Here is a 15780-nt window from a genome sequence, read left to right on the forward strand (position 1 = left end):
GATCTATCTTGTAAGGTAGATCATGGTCCAAGGTATAATGATTGCCTTGTGAGCTAGCCTAATGCGTGAAATTTTTAACGAGTTCTGGAGTAAGTCAATTTGGTTGGTGGCCAAAAACATGATCTTGACCCATACATAATATATTAACTGCAGTACAACAAATTAGTTTGGTTGGCATGAATGAGTTATATACTCTCATTTCGTAAGAGAGATTGAGATAGAGTTCAAATTTATTTTTTTCTCATATTGAAACATTAATATGACCAGTATTATATTTCTCGATGATTAGTTTGAATATAATGTGTTTATTTGAAAAGATTCTGGTTTTAAAAAAAAAAAATTAAAAAAATTGTATGTTGCTTGGTGACCAAAAACATGATCTTTTCTATTCTAATATGTGTTTCCGGTCACGTTTTCCAATTAAAAGAGAAACAAAAAGAAGCAGAGACGGAACATATCCAAATATCGGCGGCATGTGGTGATTAGAAGTGTGTTCAACAACATAACAGAAGACAGCACCAACTAATTGAGCATTTAGCTACATAGGTTTCAATATTTCTGGTACTGTGGCTATTGTTAGGTTGCTTTCTTCCAAAATTAAAGCTTTATTACTTACATGAAGTGGACATTTAAATTCAATGCCCCTTTATGTCAATCCGATGTGTCTTCCAACAAATCAATTCAACTATATATTATTTGGTTATCGGCTAGCTTGCGTGTTCTACTTAAAACGTGACGTAGCACCAACTTTCAGCTGGCATCTTCTTGTTCACCTATGCCCATCTATCTATCTTTAATTTGCAACTACACAACCAAATACCAAATACTCCAAAATCTTAATTCATCAACTATTCACATCCACATTCCCCGCTTCTAATTATTTTATTTATTAAAGTAATACTAATAAAGGTATGCATGCCTGTCTTTAATTTTTTCGATACAACAGAAATATAAAAAATTAAAGCAAAGAAAACCAATTGAAAGAAGTGTGCATGGTCATGTCACATTAATACAATCTGAAGCCCGGTCCGGATTTAGAGGGGGTGTTTATTCATTGTCATCCAATCTGCACTACACTCATTTAATTTGCTTCTCGTGAATATGTGTGATACAACGAAAAGAATTCGATCAAACTAGAGAAACCAATTAGAAGCTAGAAGTGTGTGCAGTGTGCGTGGTCACGTCATGCCAACACAACCGACTGTCAAAAAGGATTGATTACCTTCGGGTGGATAATTCATAAAAATGTGAAGCCAATGATTCACACAAATTTCATTTATTCGTTATATATATTGTCATTCAATCTAGCTACACACTTATTTGTTTTCAATTCAGTGAATATGAACTAACATGGTTGTTGTAGTGGTGGTTCATCACCTCGTCCCTTAAGCATGAGATTATTAGGGGTTTAATACCCGAATATGTGTGATAGTATAGTCCCAACTTCTTTTGATAGGGATGCACAAAATTCATTTTATTAATATATAAACCTAAGATAAATAGTAAACTAATATTTGAAAAGAATACATTCAACAGCATAATTCTAGTAATGGCTAGCTATAGCTTTCACTTAATAGGCAAGCAAATAGTAGGAGTAGTGCATTTAGGGGAAACCCATTTTAGTCTGATTATGGCCAAGTCTTATTCTTCAAGAAATCAAGGTTCAATATTATTAATGTTCAATGTTTCTTTAGATATATATTTGTACTTTGAAGATAAAACGATAATTAAATGTTTGACTTTATATTTTGTTTGCGAAGTAACACTGCTGGCTCATATATGTTTCGTGGCTATTCATTTAATTTGTTCTTATCCATGTATCTTATCCCTCCGTCCCATTTTATCGGTTAATGAAACTTGACTGAAGTTATTTTTAATTTAATGTTTCATAATACTAAATTTAATATTAATACACAAAATTTATATATTTAGAAACTATACTGAAAGTACTATTAAACACAAAAAAAAAAAAATTTAAAAATAAGTAAATAATAATAAAGAAAATAAACAAAGAAGAAATAGTTGGTTTGACTAATGAATAATAAGTAGGACATGTGAGTTTTGTTAACCTAATTAGAAATGGGGTTATATATATATATATATATATATATATATAGTTATGCTTCCCATAAGAAGTGTGGATTAATCTTATCCGTTCATCTAATTAATATGATACAACTAGATCAATGATTACCATTTCCCCACACTTCTCATATATAGAAAGCTTTGTTCTCATGGAAGTCTTGCCTACTTTTACAATAATACCTTTTATATGAGACCTTATTTTTTAATCTTCTTTTGAAAAATTGTTTTATATGATTAAAATATTCAATCTCACTTTTTTGTTTCATTTTATAAGAAGAGGCTGCAGCGGATAATTGTGTGTACTAACATTTTTAGGTGTTGATCAACATTTGGCAATGTGTTGATTTGCATGGGATAAGATTATATTGTATCGAGTACGTGAGTGTAACTTACTAGTAAACTACACATCTTTGCATGAATTGAATATTGAAATCTCCATCACCATCTAATGTTTAAAAATATGAAAATAAAAGACAGAAAACAAATCTCTTTCTATATATAACTTTAATTTTATACTAAGCTAAACTTTTCAAACAAAAACTCTAAATAGTTGAGTCAAGTCTCATTAAGTAAATCAGACATATAAAGTAATACAGTTGGAATAATTATTAATAGCTAGTCGACGAATTTATGAATGAATAGTGGGTCATAAAATCAGATAAAAGAATGTGTTTCTTCACCGATGAAAGTGCTGTTTTGTTTATGTCAATGGAAGATCGACCGAGGCATATATGATTTGATCCATTTTAAAATCTATAATTTTGTTGGCTTGTGTTGCATTATATGGTCCTCTAGAGAGTGGAAACGAAGTCATCCTTCCAACAACAAAGTGCTTGCTCTTTGAAGACATGGGTTGAATTACTTGATGAAATTGTCCATATATTCTATCTATCTATATATGCAATTATGCATGGTGCGCTGAACTTTTTTTTTTTTTTTTATCTCAACCCTAAGCCTTTATATCCAATTAGCCTTTACTCATATATAGCATTCTTTTTGGTGATATATGCAAAAGTAGTATCGGACTTCTTCTCAAGAAACCAACTAGTAATAGTGCGTTCACTGGGGCTTTGATTATTACTCATATATGGAGTTTAACTTTACAAGACAATGATGGTTGGCCAATAGGGTACGATTTGAAGTTTGATTATTGGATTCAATTTTAATTAAGAGTAATTTTATTTGGAGAGTTTGAGATAATAATACACCTTTGAAGTAAAACTATAATTATAATTACGAATAAATTTCATTTTTGATCCTCTGACTATTATATGTGAATCACATTTGGTTCTTGACTATTAAAATTTTGTAATTAGGTGCATGACTATATAATTTGTATCATATTTAGTCCTACCGTTTAATCTTTTGGCCAACTATTGCCGGAAATGCTCCTTCCAGAAGAAGCAAATGCACTGCTCCTTCCGAAAGTGCTTCTTCCGGAAGAAGCAAATGTAGTGCTCCTTCTGGAATGAGCACTTTCGGCAATAGTTGGCCGAAAAATTGTGACGTTGCTGTTGTGAGTCTGCACCAACATCGACAAATTTGCTTCTAAAGCAATGATTATTCTACAACATATCATTTATCTTTAAATAAGTATTGTGCAAGAGACTGTCTCATCACAATGTGAAGTGTAATATTTTTTAGTTAAAAATATTTTCTTGTGTACAGAAAAATATTACATTTTAACTAAACAATATTACATGTCTCACGTACGTAAAACAGTCTCACACAAAATTTTTATTGTTTATATTTTCGCATTATCAGCTTGATATTCTTTACACAAATCACTTAAGATCAGTTTTACTTTCACATCATTTGCAACTAAAAGTTAAATATATCAGTTGATGGTAGTGTAGTAGTGCTATACTTTATTGGACATAAACAATTATTTTTATGAAATATATAATATTTCTCCATACATAATGAACTTCAACTGATATATTTACATGTATTTTAAATATATGATAAATATTATGATACTAAAATATTTACTTGATTAGTCTTGTAGTTCAACATGCTTTCTTGCAGCTCCACTTTCAACATTTACCAATTGAAAATAAAATATTTATTTTAAATTCGATGAAAATTATAATAATATAAACACAGATCAAAACGCAATATAGATCAATGATCACCATATATAATTCATACAATTCTCCTACCATGATAGATGTTCAGCAGCACTTACTTTTTCATCTATTGAAGAGTGGAAATGAATTTTTTAAAAACTAAAATTTAAAACTTTCAAAAAAAAAACAAAATTTAAAAAAATTAAAATATTTTCTGTTCTTAAATTTTTTTTTAAAAAAAAAAAAAAAGATTGCGTGAAGCTCTCAATCTTTTCAAGTTTTTAATTAATTGATTGTGTAATTACAACTTTTTTTTTTATCTTTTTGCAAGTTCTTTAATCAATTAATGACATCAGCCATCATTAAATAAATCATTAAGTGACACCATTTTATCAACATAAAGCACTACCATAAATCCTCTTCAACTTTCACAAGGAAAAAAAAAAAAGGAATACCTCTTTTGCTGCAATGCTCTCCTAAAACTACATTCTAATATTTTTTTCTCTAAAAATATTATTGTATTTGATTGTTTGTTCACATTTGATTATTACATGAGTTTTTTCATATCTTTTTATTCACTTAATTTAATTTCTATGATTGATTGATTAACTATAGTAAAATTAGTGGATTAACTATAATGAATTGAATATATAAATAGTTTTTTTGTTCTTAAGCTTATAAATAATATTATATCCGACGGTGAACATATAATGAGATGAATTTAGGAAGAAAAAATTAATATTTTTCTTATAAATACCACCTAATTAAAAATCAAAAGAGTTAGATGATATTTGATGACTTAGGAGGAAGCTAGAAATATACAATTAATTTTTAGGTTCAACCACTTGGTTGTATCTGTGTGTGTATATATCAATCATCAATGTTTGAGAGTTTTAGAAAAGAAAAAATACAATATCAATTTTATAAATATTACAAACATTATATATATATATATATATATATATATATATATATATATTCCCTTTATTAGGAGTAACTAATTAACTAACCATTATATTAATTGTAGTGCAAGCAGGCGAGCAGCCAAGGATCATGAACCGGATCCAATTAAGTGTCCAACACTATAAATGTATTATATCTTCAATCAAACATACCCACAAAAGTCTTCATTACAAATACAAGTTTATGGATTTATCTAACCTATATTAAAGTAGAAGATATGATCTGACGAACTTCCTACTTCAAACAACACTTTAATTAGTTAATTATAAATGTGGTGTAGATGCTCAGTTTTATTTTTATTAGGAAAAACTATACTTTTCTTCCCTAATTTATATAATAATTGTAGACTTTTCGTCCTTAAGTTATCACTGGCGTAACATTTTTGTCTATTTACTAACAAAACATTAGAGACGAAATTTGTAAATTTATTATAGTTCAGGGACGAAAAGTGAGAACGAAAAGTTAATAAAATGACGAAACGTGTAATGCTATTATGCCAATAATAACTTGCGGGCAAAAAGTGAACGCATCTAACACTTAAGGACGAATTTTACAATTTTCTTTATAACTTAGGACGAAAAATGCAAATTTTTTAAAATTATTGAGAAACATGTTCTCATAATTTTCTACTCAGGATCAAGCATTTGTGGGTCCTTAAAAGAAATGGTCTAAAAGGAAAATAGTATATAGTTATCATTTCATAATTATACAAATCACGATAAATAGTTTTTTGTTTTGGGTGAAGAAAATAAGAAATCCTGATAAATACTCCGTACTTTAATTTTAAAATAATTTTCTGAGATCAATTTGGGATGAACAGTCGAACAGGTTGCGTGCTCGTAAGAAGCTAAAAAACGTAAAACGGCCAGCGACCTCCGACGCCGGCGCTGACCATATTAACACGCCATTACGTACAACCTGCAAAATTACATACCAAAACGGCCCTTTTGCTCCCGACCTAAATAGGGTGTTTCCACACTGTTTGATAGTTAGAAAAGTTTAAACTTTATTGAGAATTTAAAATGTAAAAAAAAAAAGAGTACTATTGGCTCTATTATAATATAGTATCTGTTCATAATTATTTTTTCAAAGTCAATATCACTTCCATTGAGACTCAACCCACCCTTTCCAAATGGGAGTGTAATCGGATGCCACTAAACCACAATATCTTGGCAAAATGTATATAAAAAAAAAAGTATTCTCACGTTTGGTGCAATATTTGACTTAGAAAATTTTGGCTAATTGAAATCACATTTCATGATATCAAGAAAATAAATCTGGGCTAGGGGAGTTAAAAAAAATTCATCACCAAATTTATTCGATTACATATTTATTCTGTCAATGACATTGTGGTCTAGTCTGAAGGTAGTTATGAACATATATTACATGTGAGGATTACGTACTGTTTTGAATATTCCTGTTGTATACTAAAATCTTTTAGGATATGATTTATTAATTTACAAGTGATTTATTAATTCTCAACTATTCATTATGTTTTTCTTTAAAAAAAATATTTGTATATAGCAATGATATATTAAGAAAAATTCATAGAAAAATTTAAATGAACCACATCTTAATTAATTTTTTAAGTAATTTAATTCTTATATTCCCGGATAGCATCAAACATATTAATTAATTTTTCCATCAAAGTTATTTTCATCAAATTCATCAAAGTTATTTTCATCAAACTCATCCCTTGAAAATATTTTCTCAAGAATTAAATTAATAAAAAAAAATACCAAACACCCTCTAAGTTCAGCAATAGTAATAGCTTTCAGAATTTATCTGTATGACAATTGGTTGATTGGAACTTTTTTACTAAAATTTGTTATAATTATTGAATATTTTATTTTAATTCCATGTTTAAACCAATCATAGACCCAATATCTTTTTGTTATGCCAGATGGCGTGAAATTAATAATGTACTACGTATGATTTATAGGGATTATGAAAGTTCAAGATTTGACGAAATAGTCAACGCCGCCATAGAAAGAAGATAATCCGTGATGCATAGCAGACGCGGCTAGACTGGGTTCCTTATTTTTGGCATGAATGATGAACATACATATGTTAATCCTATAAAGCTAGTAAGCTACTATATAAACAAAACAAAAAATAGGAAAAATGATGAAATAGACCCTCAAACCTTACTTGAAAAATTAATAAAATCTCTCAACTTTTTAAAATAGCAATTAAATCCATTAATATTTTATTTTAGTGTAATGAAGTCTAAAAATCAGTTAGTTAGCAGGTCACTAAAGTTCCGGCAATCCTCTGGCGCCTAGGGATGGCAATTTCAATCCGCTTCGTGGATATCCACCCGAATCCACCCCATGGGTCGGGTTTTTTTGGGTGATAGTGGGTGGTGGATCGGGGGTGGGTCTTAAAAAAAATTAAACCCGCGGTGGGTCGGGTTGGATTCGAGTTCTATGTACAAAATCCGCCTAGAACCCCACCCGACCCACCATGTGTGTGTATGTATATATATAATAGTAAAATAAGTACTAGTATGTAGTTTATTATCAAAGTTTATATAACTTTTGATAACTTTTTAATATTTTTATATTTAAACAACTAAGTTTATTTTTAAAAATTAACAATTTAGTTATTATATTTGAATATTTTTATTATTTTTTGTTTTAGTATAACTAATGAATTTTTTTATTTTATTATGTGTAAGTAATTTAAATATTAATTTTTGAAAAAAAATTAATAAGATGATAAGTGGTGGGTACCCAAGTGGGCACCCACACCCCGTGGGGGTGGGGATGGATTCTAAAAAAGTCCACCCGATGCGAATTGGGGGTGGGGGTGGGGTGGGTGGAGAAAATATAAGGTGGGTCGAGTGATGGATGTAGCCCTTCCCGATCCACACCCGACCCATTGCCATCCCTACTGGCGCCACTTCTGGTAAAAAGTGACTTGTGAACGGTGGCTGGTTTACATTGAAAAAGGCCACCCATATGGGTCGCATTCTCACACTGGAGAGACGACCACTAGTTGCCGATCACTTTTTAATCGGAAATGGCGTCGGAATTTCAGCGGAAGATTGTCGAAACTCTAAGAACATGTTATGATAGGTCACTAATTGATTTTAGACTTCATTGTACTAAAATAAAATGTTCATAGTTTTAATTGCTACTTAAAAAATTTAGGGACTTCATTAACTTTTCAAGTAAAATTCATTAATTACCAAAAATTAAAAATTTGTTCCGTATAAATTAATTCCATATTAATTTTATCAATACCAACCTGAAAAAAATAGTGGAATGAGTGAAACGTGAATTTTATTAACAATTAACTTTTTTTTTATTAGAACTCTAACCTCATGAAACACAAAACATGTTTAGTAGGTATACTTGTACAAACTGAAATTGACAGAAATGGATAACATAAAAAGGAAAAATAAAAAAGAAAAAAGAAAAGAAAAAAGAAAGAAAGAAAAAAAAGTCTTCCAGAAATTCAATTGCACTCCTGCAAATTTGTTAACCTAAACCACCAGAAGGTTGAAAGTCTCGAAATCTCAACTAATCCCCCTCAAAAAAATCCTTCTTAATCATTGACCAATTCGTTACTCTTTACTTTCTTCGAATTTCCTTCTTTGCCCCAACCTCCATCCATTGATACTATCGCAACTTTAACCATAAAAACCTCCCAATCCCCATGTCGTGAACGTACTAAATTCAAATTACAAACCTCAAAATTATATTCAATTCCAATAATGATCACTTCACTATTAATTCTTACCCACTTTTACATTTGAGTATTGATTTTGTTACAAATTTTATCACCTGGTTAAATATCTATAATCTATAACCTATTTTTGAATACTACTAACTCTGTTACAATCTATAATCTATTTAGTAAGCTTTAAATGTAAAAGTAATATTGTAAAAATTGACTTGTTGCTGAAATGACAAATTTGTGTTCATAAACTTCATAGACTATGTTCATCATTTCATATTGATGCATAAGTCAATTTGAACCAGATTATTGACAAGTCTCTACTTCAAATTTGAGGCGATTATATCATTTGTTTCATCACCCTTAAATATGTAAATCTAGAGAGACGATTATGCTATCTATTACCCCATACATTCTTATCCTTAAATTTAACTCTTATTAAACGAATACTTAACTAAAATATCAAATATATATATATATATATATATATATATATATATATATATATATATATATATATATAATCAATAATCAATGATCAATTATAATTAGATTGAAAATCAATGATAAAAATGAGTAAAAGTTAATAGTTATTTAACTATTCATAAAATTTAATGTGTACTTTATGAAATTATAATAAGTTGTATTTTACTTCCTATGGATATCAGATCTCTAGTAAATCTTGATGTATAACTTTACAAAATATATACGCATTATATTAATAAAACTTTATAAAGAAAGGAGGAAATTTTGGTTTTTAAAGGTTATAATATAGTGTGCTTTTTAATTTGTACATTATGCTTTGTTTTTTTTTTTTTTGAATACTACTAACCCTATTACAATGCAGTATATGTTCATAACTACTTTCTCAAGTTATTAAAACACAAGAGTCAGTATTGACTCCACTGAGGCTCGAACCCACCACCTCCCGTATAAAGGAAAGGGTTTGATGCCACTAGACCACAAGGTCCTTAGCATTATACTTTGTTAGAAGTACGTAAAGAAAAATAAATCTTTAACAAATATAGAATATTGAGTTGGGGTAAATATGAATAGTAATGTAGTACAACATGAAGTACAATTGGTAATTTGCTATGCCATCATTTTCCAAGCCCTTTTTAGTCAATTCACAAAAAACATTACTTTTATCTCTCTGACTCTCTCCCAGCTCTTATTACAAATTCTGTCTTCCCCTTCCTCTCCTCCGGCTGCCCATAGTTTTCCTTCCTCGATCTCGTCTCTCTCTAAAATAATATTTCTTCTTCTATATATAAGGAGAGAGAGAGGCGTATATATACATACATACAGGCCTATATATACATATAGGCTTTGAGGTTTTCCGAGGAGGGAGGGTTTTCTGAAGTTCATTGAAATGTCGCCGAGCATGAGGGACGTGCAGATGACGGCGACGAACGGAGATTCGTCGGAGGATTTCGGCGACTGTGAGGAGGTACGGCTACTGGATTCTTACGACGAGGAGAATTCCGGTGAGAATTTGAGGAGAATTCAGGTTAGAGTCACGGGAATGACGTGCGCCGCCTGCTCCACCTCCGTCGAAGGAGCTCTCATGTCCTTAAACGGAGTCGTTAAGGCTTCCGTTGCTCTTCTTCAGAATAAAGCTGATGTGGTTTTCGATCCTCACGTGGTCAAGGTCCACTTTCTCTCTCTCTGCTTTTGTTAAGCATCCTATTTTGTTCGAAATTTAAAATTAGAAAGTGTATGCTAAGTTCATGAACATATATTTCAATTATAGGCGTTTAGTTGACTTTTGTAAGAGTTTAATTTTTTTTAGTTAGTATGGTGATAAATGTGCGGTGGTCATGCTATTGATGGAGTTGTAAGGTTTGGTGTAATGACTCATGCTTTATGATCAGCTTATTTTGAACTCATTTTGGGAATGAAAATAATGGTGTGTAAGTTACTACCTCTGTTCACGTTTTTGACATGGATTATACTTCACCTGTCAGTAATTGTAATTGTAATCTCAGTTGTTCTTTATGAGATATAGTTGTCCATTTTATCTCAGTATTATATGATTGTGCTCCATTGGAAGCTAGTACTTTGCCTGTTGTTAATAATTTCTTTGTTATGCATATGATTGGGGTATGCAAAGAAATGTCACCATTTTTTTCTTCTATTTGAACTGTTGCATTATCAATCTTTGAATTTGATGTAATACTCTTCCCCTTGTTTCAGGATAAAGATATTGAGAATGCCATAGAAGATGCAGGATTTGAGGCAGAGGTTCTAGCTGAACCCAATGCATCTCATGCCAACACAAACGGAACAGTGTCAGGACAGTTCATGATAGGTGGTATGACATGTGCAGCATGTGTAAACTCTGTTGAAGGTATCCTGAGAGGTCTTCCAGGCGTCAAAAGAGCAGTAGTTGCTTTGGCTACATCAGTGGGGGAGGTTGAATATGATCCAACTGTTATCAGTAAAAATGACATTGTCAATGCAATTGAAGATGCTGGTTTTGAAGGTTCATTGGTGCAGAGTAGTGCACAGGATAAAATCATACTAGGAGTTGTTGGAATTTCTGGTGAAATGGATATGAAATTGTTAGAAGGCATTTTGTCTAAGTTGCACGGAGTGAGACACTTTTTTTATAACCCCACATCAAGAGAGCTAGAAGTTGTCTTTGATCCTGAGGTTCTTGGTTCAAGATCTGTAGTTGATGGCATTAATGGGGGAAGTGGGGGCAAATTTACATTACATGTTAAGAATCCTTATACAAGAATGGCTTCTAGAGATATTGAAGAATCCTCAAGCATGCTTCGCCTTTTCACAGCAAGCTTATTGCTTAGTGTGAGTCATTATCTTTTTTCATGCTTATTATGTGTATTCGCTCTGCTTTTTCACATTGTCACTACTCACTCTTCTCATGTCTTCAATCTCCTTTTCCCCTCTTTGGCTGTTTAGTTAGCAAGGGCCATTCCTTAAGTGGAATGTTTAAAGATAATTCTACAAAAATGCAAAACTAAGCTGAAGGGTGCTATTCAGCATCCTTTTTTGTATATTTTTTCAAAAAAAAAAAAAAAACAAAAAAAGAATATTCATAATTCCTGAATGAAATGAAAAATTGATTGGTATATGGCATTTCTTTAATATATTCTCTCAATGTATTTCATGGTAGTCACTGACTTTGTACATCTCCTGTTATAAATTTTAACACTAGAAATTGTAACCAGGTTCCTGTACTTCTGATGCGTGTAGTCTGCCCCCACATTCCTTTGATCTATGCTATACTACTTCGACGCTGTGGTCCCTTCAAAATGGATGATTGGCTGAAGTGGGCCTTGGTGACTGTTGTTCAATTTGTTATTGGTAAGCGCTTCTATGTTGCAGCTGGAAGAGCACTTCGAAATGGCTCAACAAACATGGATGTCCTAGTTGTGTTGGGAACTACAGCGTCATATGTTTACTCAGTATGTGCACTACTTTATGGTGCAATTGAAGGATATTGGCCCCCAACTTACTTTGAAACAAGTGCTATGTTAATCACATTTGTGCTCCTGGGGAAGTACTTGGAGACTATGGCTAAGGGAAAGACATCAGATGCTATCAAAAAGCTTGTAGAGCTTACACCAGCAACAGCTATATTGCTTGCCAAAGACAAAGGTATTCTTCATACAAATTTTCTAGTCTAGTTCTCTATTGTGCCTCATGTTGGTACATATTTGGGTTTTTGCCATGTTGGAACTTGGAATAAACAACTAATGACAAATGTACAAAAACAAAAAGAAATCATTTTATTGCTCAAATTTGAGTCAGTATTTTGACGATCACGTATTCAATGTGTTTCAGGTGGAAAAATTGTGGAAGAAAGAGAAATAGATGCATTGTTGATTCAACCTGGTGATATATTAAAAGTACTTCCCGGTACAAAAGTTCCTGTTGATGGTGCAGTTGTATGGGGCTCAAGCTATGTCAATGAGAGTATGGTCACTGGTGAATCTGTCCCTGTTTCAAAAGAGATCAGTTCTTCAGTTATTGGAGGTACAATAAATTTACATGGTGTGCTTCACATACAGGCCACCAAAGTTGGGTCTAGCACAGTTTTGAGTCAGATTATATCTCTGGTTGAGACTGCGCAGATGTCAAAAGCGCCTATTCAGAAGTTTGCTGATTATGTGAGTACTTTTTCCTATATTGCAGACCAAAACTCCGATTTTTTATTCCACATTGTGTGTTTTTGCTTATACTGCTTGGCTGCTTGCCTTATTTCAGATGTCTTATTTTGGGTATTTTATGACTTACAGATTGCAAGCATTTTTGTTCCTGCAGTTGTTACTCTTTCATTGCTGACATTCTTAGGATGGTACGCTTTAACTTCAATATTAATCATTTCAGAAAGATCCTTTTCAAATTTTACTGTCTTTTACCGCAAAATGTTTTTTTTTTTTTTTGATCTGAAATCATCTTCACTTTTTGTCAATTATGCTAGGTATCTTGCTGGGGCTGTTGGAGCCTATCCAAAAGAATGGTTACCTGAACATGGCAATTATTTTGTTTTTGCACTCATGTTTGCAATATCAGTTGTGGTAATTGCTTGCCCATGTGCACTTGGTTTGGCAACCCCAACTGCTGTTATGGTTGCAACTGGAGTTGGTGCCAATAATGGCGTGTTAATAAAAGGAGGTGATGCATTAGAGAGGGCACAGAAGATTCAACATGTAATATTTGATAAGACAGGCACTCTAACCCAGGGTAAAGCAACCATCACAACTGCAAAAGTTTTCACAGGAATGGATAAAGGAGAATTCCTTACATTGGTAGCTTCTGCAGAGGTAGCATCTCAAACTAACATTTTTATTTTGCTGCATCTTTATACTCCATTTTTTGCCAGCATATGCTGGGAAGTGATCACTTCTGAGTTGATAAAGATGATTATATATAGAGAGAGAGGAGACCTCCATTCTGAGGTTTTTCAGTTTGGGGCTAGAGTAAAAGTGCTTAAGGAATATTCCAGCAATATATTACATGATTACATCTTAGATCATTATTCATCATGATGCAGGCTAGCAGTGAACACCCATTGGGTCAAGCAATATTGGAATATGCCCGCCATTTCCATTTCTTTGATGAACCTTCAAATACCAACGATACACAAAGTCATGGAGCGAAGTCCAAGTTCTCTGGATGGCTGCATGATGTCTCAGATTTCTCTGCATTGCCTGGAAGAGGTGTACAGTGCTTCATTGGCGGAAAAATGGTTTTGGTGAGTATATGTCACAGTTGCTTTTGTGCTAAGAGTGATTAGTGAAAGGTTTCCTTATCAATGTTTCTTGGAATCAAACAGGTTGGTAACCGGAAGCTACTGACTGAAAATGGAATAAGTATATCAAAAGACGTAGAAAATTTCGTTGTAGAATTGGAAGAAAGTGCAAAGACTGGCATTTTGGTAGCCTATGACAATGTTGTAATAGGTGTCATGGGGATAGCAGACCCTCTAAAGAGAGAAGCTGCTGTTGTTGTGGAAGGCCTTATGAAAATGGGCGTCAATCCTGTCATGGTCACCGGCGATAACTGGAGAACAGCTCGAGCTGTTGCAAAGGAGGTTTGTATATATAAACTTTTGAACCACTTTTTAATCAAATTATAGTTAATCAAGAGTAGAAGAAACTAAGAAGTTCTACCTATACAAAAAAAGTTTGTAGCTTCATACTTCACCATAGAAATACAGAATCAAGCCTTCACCATAGCTGCCATTGTTTAACATTTTCATCTCACATGATAAACAGTGTTTAAACTGAAGTTTTGAATTGCCATACTGTCAAAAACTAAAGCTACTGAACTATAGACATGAACCATAGTTTATGTTCCCTGCAGGTTGGTATTCAAGATGTTAGAGCAGAAGTGATGCCAGCAGGAAAAGCAGACGTAGTTCGCTCATTCCAGAAGGGAGGAAGTGTGGTCGCAATGGTGGGAGACGGTATCAACGACTCTCCTGCATTAGCTGCTGCTGACGTCGGGATGGCAATCGGGGCCGGAACGGACATCGCAATCGAAGCTGCAGAGTACATACTGATGAGGAGCAACTTGGAGGATGTCATTACCGCCATCGATCTCTCGAGAAAGACCATAGGCCGCATCAGGTTGAACTACGTATTCGCCATGGCCTACAACGTGGTCGCCATCCCCATAGCGGCAGGTGCGTTCTTTCCTCTGGTAAAAGTGGAGATGCCGCCGTGGGTGGCTGGTGCATGCATGGCCATGTCTTCTGTTAGTGTTGTGTGCTCTTCTCTGCTTCTCAAGAGATACAAAAAACCAAGACTTACCACAATACTGGAAATCACTGTAGAGTAGGATCATTGGAGCAAAATTGATTATAAAATGTTGAAAAACACCAACAAAAAAAAAAAAAGATTTCCATTTTACCCTCATTCCTTTCTTAGGTACTTAAGGTGTATAGTCAGTTGTCTTCCTAATGTATATTTTGTATCCCTTGTAAGAAAAGATGAAATTGAGAACTGATTGGGAGGAATTAAGCCTAACCCAGCAAGAGTTGGCAGTTTTTTGAAGTTAATAAAACATAAATATAGATTAACTTCGGCTTAATGCACAAGGCCCAGCAAGAGTTGACAATTTTTGAAGTTAATGTAACATAAATATAGATTAACTTTGGCTTAATGCACATGGCAAATTATATCATGCATTAGTGTCTACTTGCAATGTGAATTTGATTCAAAATGACATTCAAATTATGTGTTTACAATTAATATATTATGTACATATAGTTAATATATTATGTGCATGTAAATAAATTGAAAACACATAATATGTTAGTGCCTTTAATTTATTTACAGACACATAATTTATTAACGGTACATAATATATCAATTGTAAATGCATAATTTGTTTAATCAAAATTTACTAGATTTCTGTATTTTCTGTTAATTAGCCGCAACCTGGACCGGAAAATCATTAGTACAATCCGATAATGGTTAATTGTCAGAAAGGTATTATCAATGTG

At 32.6% G+C, this 15780-nt stretch overlaps 1 protein-coding gene across 2 annotated transcripts; it reads left to right on the forward strand.

Moving 5' to 3' along the window:
* The first annotated feature begins 9978 nt into the window (after nt 1-9978).
* Nucleotides 9979-15365, forward strand: LOC116027223 (copper-transporting ATPase RAN1). 2 transcript variants are annotated; one of them, XM_031268710.1, is made up of 9 exons: nt 10174-10452; nt 10998-11612; nt 11996-12425; nt 12612-12937; nt 13067-13125; nt 13252-13594; nt 13825-14025; nt 14107-14364; nt 14637-15113. In XM_031268710.1, exons 1-9 carry the CDS (start codon nt 10174-10176, stop codon nt 15111-15113), a joined length of 2988 nt encoding a protein of 995 aa, XP_031124570.1. The 2 variants fall into 2 exon arrangements, with proteins under 2 accessions (XP_031124569.1, XP_031124570.1); XM_031268709.1 differs by having other exon boundaries at nt 9979-10452; nt 12612-13125; nt 14637-15365.
* Nucleotides 15366-15780: the final 415 nt, after the last annotated feature.

The sequence above is a fragment of the Ipomoea triloba genome, chromosome 8, assembly GCF_003576645.1.
Source record: "Ipomoea triloba cultivar NCNSP0323 chromosome 8, ASM357664v1".
In the NCBI taxonomy this organism is placed as follows: domain Eukaryota; kingdom Viridiplantae; phylum Streptophyta; class Magnoliopsida; order Solanales; family Convolvulaceae; genus Ipomoea; species Ipomoea triloba.

Coding starts and splice junctions, on each gene's coding strand:
- LOC116027223 (XM_031268709.1), top strand. CDS start 10,174: ATGTCGCCGAGCATGAGGGACGTGCAGATGACGGCGACGAACGGAGAT. Junction 13,595..13,824: donor CATTGGTAGCTTCTGCAGAG/GTAGCATCTCAA, acceptor ATCATGATGCAG/GCTAGCAGTGAACACCCATT. Junction 14,026..14,106: donor TTGGCGGAAAAATGGTTTTG/GTGAGTATATGT, acceptor GGAATCAAACAG/GTTGGTAACCGGAAGCTACT.